We start from the raw sequence: 11,445 nt of genomic DNA on the forward strand, positions 1-11,445 counted from the left end.
TAGGGGTGAGGCAATCAAGAAAGTTCTCGTTTTGAATAAGTGGAACGGTGCTTGTTCAATCGGGTTAAAGATTAATCCTTATCCAGCCCTGCAAAGGAACCTGCACTTTAACTAAATCTGAGCTATTCATTTCTCGAGAAAAAAGTGTCCCTAATTTAATACCAAAAACATAATTTCAACAGAGTCCACAGTTCTTGTGGTATAAATACCGACCTCTCGATCGAGACCAGGTGCCACGGTCACAATATCTCCAGTCTCACTGTTGATGGTGAACATGTTTGGGATGGGGCTGTGGGGCGTCTGGGACAATATTCGATAGCGCACCATTCCGTTGGCCGTTGTGTTGTCATCAGCGTCAAAGGCGGACAGGTGCATTACGTAGGTTCCTGATGAAGAAACAAATATTTGCCAATGTAAAACACAACATATCATCAATGATGATCATCGATCATCCATCTATGCTTCCATTTTTCATGTTGCTTGTCCTCACTGGGATCATGGGTTGGCTGAAGTCAATCGCAGGCGACAAACAAACACGCACTCTCACTCATATTCATACCTTATGGACATTTGAAAAGCTTCACATCTCATCATTTGGCTTCTACTTATTTGATCAAAAAAGGAAGTAGTAGTTGTATTTTGTTAGTTTTTTTAAAATAATTATTGTGAATGAAGTATTTTATTTGAACACTTTTTAAAATGGACTTGCTTTTACAGTATTTTGAAATTCACTGCCCTACTTGTATTCGAAAAATGAGAAAACACACAGTTGTGCTCAGGCAGAATTTGTAAGAAGTGAACAATTAAAAGAAAACAGGTGAAACATTTAATTTTACTTTATCCATCCATCTATTTTCTTAGCCGCTTATCCTCACGAGGGTCGCAAGAGTGCTGGAGCCTATCCCAGCTGTCACCGGCAGGTGGTAGGGTACATCCTGAAGTCTTTGCCATTCAATCGAAGGGCACATGGAGACAGACAACAGTCGCTCATAGGGGTAATTTAGAATCTCACATTAATGCATGTTTTTGGGATGTGGGAGAAAACGTGACTGGCAGAGAAAACTCACGCAGGCACAGAGAGAACGTGCAAACTCCACACAGGTGGGGCAGAGATTTGAACCCCGGTCCGCAAACTGTGAGGCTAATGCTAACGTTCTAACCATGCCACTGTGCCGCCATACAGTGCTGTTAAAAAGTATTCATTCCCTTCTTGATTTTTGGCCAACACTTTACAGCTGAGCCAACATGCCGCCTCGGCAATAAATAATATTCCAAAATTGAATCGATATTGGAACATTGAAATCAACAATGACTCAAATTACAACCCTTAAGATTCAGTATCGAATCACATCACAACCTGAAAAAAATCAACATCAAATCAAATAGCAGTCACTCAAATTTGAAAAATGTACCAGTGTGGTCAGTCATGCCCGCAGATATAAAGTTCCGGGTGTGTGTTGTGTTTGTAATTATGAGTGTACCGCTTTAAGAGCGGAGGGGGGTGGTGTCAGATAAACTAGGAAGTAGAAGCAGGCTGAGCAGAGACAGTGTGCTTCCTTTAAAAAAAAAAAAAAAAAAAAAAGACGTCAGGCTCTACAGCGCTGGATCAGTTTTCATGCGTTTTCATGAGTGAGCGCAAAGTGCGCAACGAGAGGGAACATTGGTCAAGACTACACTAATAAAGCGACGTCTTTCAATATCTATGGATTTCTACTCGTAACAAATTTTAGTGATTTTTCGTGCTCGACTGTGCAGATTTGCGAATGCGATGGCGCGCGGGTGCGTATGCGCCCGTCAAATCACACTGAGGTTCTTAATGCCTGGTCCTAGCTGTAAGTGATTCCTGGTCAGTACAGTTAATACACCATATTTAAATGATATTACATCTCATCTTAAATTTTCTCCAAATGCAGTTTTTCCTAAAAATTAGTAAAACTCTTTGAGTGAAAAAAAAAATCCCCGTTTATTTACCCTTTTCTCCAACTACCACATGCTGTAACTATTGAGGATTCCCCCTCCATCACCCAATCGCCGTCTTTTCTTCCATACTCAGTTCTAATTGGCGGTGATAGTGATATCACAGTAGTGACGGCCCCTGTCCAAGCATAATTGCAATCACAGCTCCCATTTCAAACTTCATTATATTTCAAAGAAACAATTTGTAAATGATGGGACCAGGCAGTGTACTGTGAGGGCCTCTCAGCAAGAAGTAAGAACTGAGTGAGGAAAAAAAAAACAGAACAGACCCCTGCTTAATTTGGTTTGAAGTGGAGGGACAATCAGTCCTTCACCCTATGATTTTCTTGTGGAGATAAAGCAATAGATAGAAAAGGAGATGAAGAATGTGTCACACATTGCCGAGGTAATTACATTAAGCCACACTCTTAAGGGGTTTAACGCAAGCCCTTTGTACGGGCTTCCTAAGCCGTGCCTGACAGGATTAAGTCCCTGTAATGACTCTTTAATTTGCAAACTAATTCAAGTCTGTAATTGGCCTTCCACCGAAACCGTTGGAGCACAAAAAAAAAATTCTAAAACTCGTTTTATGATTATTGTTTAGCTGAATGGCACAAACGGCACATTGAATTATCAACTGCACAGTGGGGATGAAACCATGAGAGCGAGAGAAAGAGAGCAGTAAAGCCGGGCTCCCGAGCACAATGTCCATGCATCTTTCTATTTTTTTTCATTAGAGTCACAGGTGAGCTGAGGCGTTTCCCAGCTGACTTTGAGGGAAAGGCGGGGTACATCCTGCACAGCCAATCACAGGGCACATAAAGACCACCAACTTCTTAAAGGCCCCGTCACACTATGACGTTCTGGTCAATGTTCTCTGAACATTTCAATCGTTCTATTTTTCAGCGTTCTCAAATGAGGATTACACATCTGGCGTGTGATTAACGTGTGCCTAACGCACGAGAAGCGTGTAACAGCGACCAAATAAGATACCCCTAAAAACCATTAGTGTGTGATAACGTGTCACTGGCGCGCAACAAGCGATTTTTCAACGTTAGACGAGCGTGTTGAGCGTGTGACTAAATGGGTGAATAACGACAGAATAGCGTTTTGCTGGCGTGTAATTTTTACAGTGGAACGGGAACGAATATGTTGGAAATTTCATAGTCACTTCAGTTGTTCTCATGAGTTTGAACAGTCGGCATCATGCCGCCTAGACGAAAAAAAGGTGGTGTGCGGACTTCAGCAACTAGCGCTGCATGTAAGAATGCAAAGCAGATGCATGGACGTTCGGGAAACGCTCGATTGACGCAAAGGACGTTCGTTTGACTTTAGATACACATTGTGTGTGGGACATGATATCCTCATTTACTACCATGCTGCTTTGTGTGTTTTGTTTCTACGTCCTGTGATTGGCTGGCGACCAGTTCAGTGTACACCCCGCCTCTCCCCCAAGGATAGCTGCCATAGGCTCCAGCATGCTCACAACGCTAGTGAGGATAAGCGGTACAGAAAATGGAGAGATGTATCGATGAGAATTTGAAATATTGGTCCAGATGTTAGCATCAGTGATGGAAGTTGACACAATTTGGGCCTTCTACATAAAATGATGTGGCCTGTGTTTGTCATGGGCCAGCGGTGCGGGGGGGACCCAAATGCAGGACTCCCAGGTAAAGGCATGATGTTCAGTGGGTTTTATTATAAACTAAATTTGTGCAAGACAACACAGTCCAAGAAGGCAGGATCCAAAAAGCAAGAAACAAGGTCCGAAAACTATGAGACAACTAATGAGCATAACAAAGGCGTTACTGGACTATAATGGCGCAATGGCGGAGGAACTCAGGATGCGGTAAACCATATTCAACGAACTGGCAAATGCCAGTGACAAAACTCCAACTTAAATACATGGTCTAATCACAATTGCTCACGTGAAACAGCTGTGACCGTCGACAGGTGGCAGAGATGATGCTCTTACATTCAGAATTCAACCCGTTTGATGGGACACTAGTACTGTACCTGGTTTTGACCCTTCATCCACGGAACCATTGTAGACTTGGTTCTTGAACTCCGGTCTGTTGTCATTCATGTCGATAACAAAGATGTACAGATCAATGGGGTTCTCCACTTTGTTCCCGTTCATGTCCACAGCATGTGCTCGGAGCTAGAAGGCAAAAGGTTTGATCATGACCCATGATTGTTGGCGCACAAGCTGCTTGTGCAAGTTTTAGAGGTTTGAGCTTAAGAGTAACAGTATGTGTACTGTACAATGAACCAAGGGTGCCCGTGTATGTCGATTAATGCTGTCCAGCACTTTTCAGACGTGTAGAATTGAATAATCTTACTCAAGTGAACATCATTTTTATCATGAACTGGATTATTATGTATGGTATAGAAGGTATATATGTTAAAAAAATAGTACAAATTATATACAAATTTGAAAACCTAAAATATATTATGTGAGTTTGTTCTCTAACAGAGGAATTCCAGTTTTCCTTTCCCACTTATTGAGTAGCAGTCGCTTTTTAGCTTCTTCTTCTTCTTTCGGCTTGTCCTGTTAGGGATCGCCACAGCGTGTCATCTTTTTCCATCTAAGTCTAACTCGTGCATCTTCCTCTCTAACTCCTACAGTCCTCATGTCCTCCCTCACAACATCCATCAACCTTTTCTTTGGTCTTTCTCTCGCTCTTTTGCCTGGAAGCTCCCACCTCAGCACCCTTCTACCAAGATACTCACTCTCTCGCCTCTGGACATGTCCAAACCATTGAAGTCTGCTCTCTCTAAACTTGTCTCCAAAACATCCAACTTTGGCTGTCCCACTAATGAGCTCATTTCTAATCCTATCCAACCTGCTCACTCCGAGCGAGAACCTCAAGATCTTCATTTCTGCCACCTTCAGTTCTGCTTCCTCTTGTCTCTTCAGTGCCACTGTCTCTAATCCGTACATCATGCCCGACCTCACCACTGTTTTATAGACTTTGCCCTTGATCCTCGCGGAGACTCTTCTGTCACATAGAACACCAGACACCTTCCACCAGCTGTTCCAACCTGCTTGGACCCGTTTCTTCACTTCCTTACCGCACTCACCATTGCTCTGGATTGTTGACCCTAAATATTTGAAGTCGTCCACCCTCGCTATCTCTTCTCCCTGTAGCCTCACTTTTCCCCCTCCACTTTTCTCATTCACGCACATATATTCTGTTTTACTTCGGCTAATCTTCATTCCTCTCCTTTCCTGTGCATGCCTCCATATTTCTAATTGTTCCTCCGCCTGCTCCCTGCTTTCACTGCAGATCACAATATCATCTGCGAACATTGTGGTCCAAGGGAATTCCAGTCTAACCTCGTCTATCAGCCTACTACCGCAAACAGGAAGGGGCTCAGCACGGATCCTTGATGAACAGAAAAACAAGAACACCGTGTCTACCATTGTGGAGAGTGCATTGACACTCTAATGCTAGCTTTCTAATGGTTGTTAGGCTATTCCATGCAAATATTTCTGGTTGTGTAAGAAACAGCATTTACACATAATGTTCTTAAAGACACAAGAAATTGATATACTGTATTACAAACATTGATAATGTTTTTTTCCCATTCATGACCCTGCACTTGGACTTCTATAATTTATTCCACACAAAACACATTTCATGGTTTGACTAACGCTGTCTCAACACCCAAAAATAAAGTCAAATAAAAGCAAGTTCTTGTCAGCGATCACAGAATACGACTAATGGCTAAACGCTCTCTATGACTATTAGCTACTGTGTATTCTGTATTATTAGAATTTAGTCATTTCTAGTGAGATAATGTTCTGACAAAAAAAAATCTGCACTTGTAAAGTTTTTAAAAACAAAGTTAAGGACAATGTGAGGTCACAGGAACCATTGTGGATCGTTGCCTCGCAGTGATATGTATGATAATGTGTTGTCGACTGACTTTCGACCTAAGTCATTGTTATCTCTGTAGAAAGTATAACGAGAGACACTTTCTTCTATGGCAAGCTGTGTCTGTCTCACAGGGCAACTGTAAGTCTGAGTCAGGATCACATTTAAGGCTAACAGCGCGCTGCCTGCTTGCATCTCGGAATAACAAACACAGTTGGCTCATCACAAATTCCCCTCAGCCACGCTCGGATGAAAGGAATGGGATTTCGCCAGTAATCAAAACACGCTATACTTTTTTGACAGTTTTGCTATCTATAAAGTAGAGTCAAAACGATGAATGTTGAGGATAACAATATGAGAAGATAACTGAATAATCAGGGGAACACCGGGATTGGGGGATTTCTGCCCTCCTCCTTGCGATAGGTGGGTGAAGGTCTACTTTATCGGACCAAGGAGCCTTTGGTTCTTTCTAAAGCTTGTCTTAGTCACTTCACCTTTCCTGAGATTGTTCCTTTATCCAAGCATGTCTTATTCAGTGATATTTATGTCTGTTGGAAACAGTATTGAGTTTATATTTTATATGATGTGATTTTTTTTTCCCTTTTGTACTGCCAAATAAAACAGTGGCTTATCTATTCTTTAAAAATGCCAGAAATCTGCACTGCGGAAGCAACCAGCGCAGTGTATGAGGGCCCTCTGTATTGGAAGGAAGGTATATGTATCAAAATGGAGGTGAAAGTCGAGAAATGATAGCTCCAACGTTGGCGAAGGCTCGGGGGAGAAGGAATAAATCGGTGAAATCACATTTAATTGCTCTGTCATGTATGGAAAATTGAGGTGCTCTTTCATCTGAGCTTGGCTGATGGGGAATAAGCTTTTTGGCTACTACGAGGACATGTGAGTCAGATCAGTGAAATCGCCTGCGGGCTCATTGTAGCAGGATATAGAAAATGCAGGATCCTTTGCAGAGTTCTTCTACGAGGAGAGGTGAAGATCGTCTCCACGAGAGCCGATCCTCTCTTCAGCGTTTGCTTCCGTTCTTCACCGCCACTGAAATTGCATCCTCAGGTCTCCTCAAGGTTAATTTAACTTTACTTTCTCCACTACCTTGTCTGATCTGTCCTGCACCCAATATCCGTGCACGGCCATCCCATCTCGGTAGCTGAGAACCAGGTCCTTTATCTCTGCCCGCCCTCCTCCCACCATCCGTCCCACATGTGCGCGCACTCTTAATTCAATAGCAGTGGGAGTTGGAGATTATAGCGATGTTTGAAGAAGGGAAAAAAAAAAAATCTAATTCTTGAGTACCACTGTAGTTAATATTGTGAAATGCATGAAGAGAAGAAGCAAAGATGCCAGTGGTCTGTTTGTGAAGATGACATTGTGACAGACATACCTGCAAAATCTTAAAACTTTATCTTAAAATGATTTTCAATAAATACGCAAGAACGTGGCTTTGTTTTCTTTCAATGGGAATTTATCTTAGCAAATCTGATAAAACTAGTCTGTCAGTTTCAGTTTTGCGTTTTCGGTCATATTTAAGATGTGTGTTTTTGTTTCCTGTACATCTCACAGCAACTGGTGTAAGACATCAACACAAGACCGCTAACAGGGAGTTGAACTAAGCAGCTGTTTGTGAGTCATATCATCTTATTGATTAGTACTTCTTTTGGGAATCAGGCAGCTCATCTCGAATTAAATAGGTCAGGGTTGCTCGGTTAACGAGTCTATAATTTAGATTCAATTTACATATCAAGATATGCCGAGTGACTTACACAGAGACGGATACAAGGGTGAGCAAGATGGACGTAGAAAAAGGAAATACAGTAAATATGAATAACGATATGAGTTGGAATAAAAGGTAAGAATGTTAATTTTCATACGAGGCACACAAAAACAAAGGCAGCTATGGTCAACATTGTACTTTTAGTGATTACTCTTCTATGACAGCACAATCTACCAGGGCTCATATCTTAACATGTATTTACATATTTTGTCAGACTCATTACACATATTTCTGGGATGCAATCTGTTTTTAAATTTTTGGAGCGTGAAAAGGTATCAACAGCAATGTTCACACAGCAGGTTTATTTCCATTTTTATGCCCAATGTGACATGTGTCTGATATTTCCCTGTCAATATGAACAGTCCAATTCAGATTTATTATTATTTTTTTACATACTTCCGAGACCACTTTCCTATGTGGATATAAAGTGAATATGTATCCAATGCAGGTACAGTATGAATGCTCACGGGATGGGCATCCAATCCTTATGTTGTCAAAAGGTGACAAACGTCATAGTTGTTTGACAACACAGACACGTCACAAAACGGCAAAAGCACACAAAGGAGTAGAAAAAAAACTGTGCCGAAAAGCAGATGCTTTAGAACTGATAAACATAAAAAATAGTGGTTCTGGTTGCACAAAATCCTTGAAATTCCCACAAATGCGTCAAGACGGGACAAACGCGAGGCGCCATGATTATTTCCGTCAACATGGCGTCTCGTGGTAATGCACATGCACAGTGTGATGTCCTGATTGGTGCACGTGTGTGACGTTGCGGATGTGTTTTATCCACACACTAGAAGATGCGTTTGTTTTTGTAATTGGGAATCATCCCTTGCATAGGCTAAATTGTTCATATGTGTGTGTATCTTTGTGTGTGTGTGTGTGTGTTCAAGGAGACTCACGTGGTAGGACGACCGATGTTCTCGATCCAGAGGTTTGGTGACAAACATTTTTCCAAGCACAGGGTCAATGTTGAATACCTCATTAGGCGGCTGATCTGCTCCCACCCCGGTGATGCTGTATCGGATGGAAATGTCCTGATCCTGGTCTGAGCGAATCTGTGGAACCACAAACAAAGACAATTAATTAGATTTATAGAGAAATTAAGTCGGCTTTACACGATCAGGATTTTTGGGACCGATAACCGATTTGATCACAAGATGGAGCAATGGGTCTATTTAAATGAAATGTTCATTTACTGTATATACTTGTGTACTTACCGCATTTTCACGAACATAGGGTGCTCTTAACAGTCTTAAATTTTCTCCACAATGGACAGGGCGCCTTATAATGTGGTGGCCCTTATGTCTTATCTGAGTTCCAAAATCTGTTAATGTTTTTTGTGCGACTTTGACGAGCGCTGTGCCTGCCTGACTGACTGAGAGCATTCCCTGCCGACACATTGCTTATTATATAGAGGAAAGGCAGACGTGACTGAGGACATGTTAAATGGGAAGGGTAGGCATGGAAGAAGATGCTAAAGACAGGCCCCCCAGGTATTTGCTTTGTGCAAAAACAACATTGTTTTGGCTAAGGACCCCCTAAAATGGCAAAGACAAAGAAACACGCTTACAAAACACAGTTTAAACTGCGAGCTATCAGTTACGCGGAGAAACATGGGAGTCGAGCAGCCGCGAGAGAACTCAAGATCAACAAATCCATGGTTTGCAAGTGGAGAAAGCAGGAAAACGAGCTTTGACGGCATGAATCGAAGGAACTTCAACCGCTGGATGTTGGTGTAAACAAGGTGAAATTGTACGCGGCGTGGTAGCGATGGATGAGAAGTGACGAGCACAGCTTTATTAAGAGGGAGCGCAGGGCGAGTTACGCCACAGTTTGTGAATGGATTGAGGATGCTTGGGATAACGTGTCTGCTTCCACTGTTGTTCGAAAAGCCGGCATCACATCTGAGGAGTCGCACGGCAACGATTGTGGCAATGACAATGACGAGAGGGAACCTGGCGTTTTCGATGGAGAACTTTCCCAGCTGTTCATTTTGCAAACAGAAGATGAGGACTTTGATGGATTTCTGGATGAGGATTAATCAAAAAAATAACAAGGGTACGTATATTGTTAAAAACGTCATTAAAGTACGACCAAACTCATTGTTTACATTGTAAAACCGAACTCAGGTTTGCTCCCGCTGCATTTTTAAATACCGTGCATGCCTGCTACCATATGTTTGACAGTCTAAAAAATAATTCAGTTCCCACTTTTATGGGTTCTGTATGCAAAATATTTGGCGGTATTTATTAGTCAATGACGACCTTGTGAGTTACTGCCTCCAAGTTTAATAATTTTGGCCTTGCGCTGTGATCTTGCCAAACTGATACTGCATATTAGTCACAGGAACCGCACGCAGAAAAAGGACACAACGGCCACACACTCTTCTGTTGACGTGCACCACACATTTATCACCAACTGGCATTTCCAGTTATCGGATGCTCAAGGACTCTTTTAGTGTTGTCGCAGGGAGCATTCTGTTTGCACTGCCTCAAAATTTTAATGAAGAAAAGAAATGAATTCATTGTTTTGGGAAGAAAGAGAAGAAAATCAACATTATTTACTGTTTACTTTCGTCGTCGAACACTATCAGGAACCGAGCTGGGAATGCAAACAGGTTGTGATGAAAAAATTATATCAAGGAAATGAAAAATATTTGAAAAGCAATAAATAGTTGTGTGATTAGAGAAGTGACAGGCATCCTAATACACGCTAAAGTTTTTTTTTTTTTTTTTTTTGGGGGGGGGGGTTCAGTAAACCCCCTTACTATGCAGAGAGTACCCATGGACATTGTTGAAATACTGTGAGAGAACGGAGGCAGGATGTGGTTTAAGTAATAAATAATCGTCCATTTTGGTTGAGTCGTTCCTGCCTACTACAGCTAATGAGTACCCTGAGTGCTAGGCCATGTCAGGCCTGTAAATAGAGCATAATGGCTGAGTAATTAGAACCCAGTTATGGGGCTTTTAATGGAACACCAAAGTAGAGTCTAAACCACCAACGCATCCCATCTCTCTCTGTTAACTATTCTGAACATGCCAGCCACTGAACATTAGTCAACATGGCTCAATCCTACACTTTGTGGGTATATTCTGTCAGCACACACAAACAACCTGTTCATTTTCCTGGTGACACGCCATTAACAAAATATGTTTTCTGTAGCCGACCCCATGAACCAATTCTTCCCAACTGCATGACTAACACTGACTCACGCACGACCCTGACTTAATGCCACCGTTTAAACCAAACTTAACCCAAACATCCTTGTGCGAAAAAGGAAATACCAGGGATGATCATCACTACTGGGTTGACACCATTTGTGAACAGTAAAATATATGAATCATGACTACATAGATATTTTTGTAACTGGTAATAAAAGGGGCGGCACGGTGGGTCAGCTGGTAAAGTGTTGGCCTCACAGGTCCAGGGTTCTATCCCAGACCCGCCTGTGTGGAGTTTGCATGTTCTCCCCGTGCCTGCGTGGGTTTCCTCCGGGCAATCCGGTTTCCTCCCACATCCCAAAAACATGCAACATGAATTGGACACTCTAAATTGCCCCTAGGTGTGATTGTGAGTGTGGCTGTTGTCTCTATGTGCCCTGCGATCGACTGGCAACCAGTTCAGGGTGTACCCTGCCTCCTCTCAGTTGACAGCTGGGATAGGCTACGGCACTCCCCGGGACCCTCGTGAGTATAAGCGGCAAAGAAAATGGATCGATGGATAATAAAAGATGTGAACATACGATATCGAACTTGCAATGCATAATGAGTACGGACAAGTTAGACTCAGAGTGCTGAATGCAAAGGTTATTGTTAC

At 42.3% G+C, this 11,445-nt stretch overlaps 1 protein-coding gene across 7 annotated transcripts in view; it reads right to left on the reverse strand.

Annotated features, from left to right (window-relative positions):
- The window catches only part of LOC133512855 (cadherin-4-like), a 374,466-nt gene that overhangs the window by 57,044 nt on the left and 305,977 nt on the right, over positions 1 to 11,445 (reverse strand). For all 7 annotated transcript variants that reach the window (XM_061842843.1, XM_061842868.1, XM_061842853.1 and 4 more), the window contains 3 exons: positions 8,529 to 8,684; positions 3,973 to 4,117; positions 214 to 386 (listed from right to left, as the gene is read on the reverse strand). In XM_061842843.1, coding sequence (XP_061698827.1) covers positions 214 to 386; positions 3,973 to 4,117; positions 8,529 to 8,684 — 474 coding nt within the window. The remainder of the gene's footprint in view (positions 1 to 213; positions 387 to 3,972; positions 4,118 to 8,528; positions 8,685 to 11,445) is intronic.

Source organism: Syngnathoides biaculeatus, chromosome 2, assembly GCF_019802595.1.
Source record: "Syngnathoides biaculeatus isolate LvHL_M chromosome 2, ASM1980259v1, whole genome shotgun sequence".
Classification (NCBI taxonomy): domain Eukaryota; kingdom Metazoa; phylum Chordata; class Actinopteri; order Syngnathiformes; family Syngnathidae; genus Syngnathoides; species Syngnathoides biaculeatus.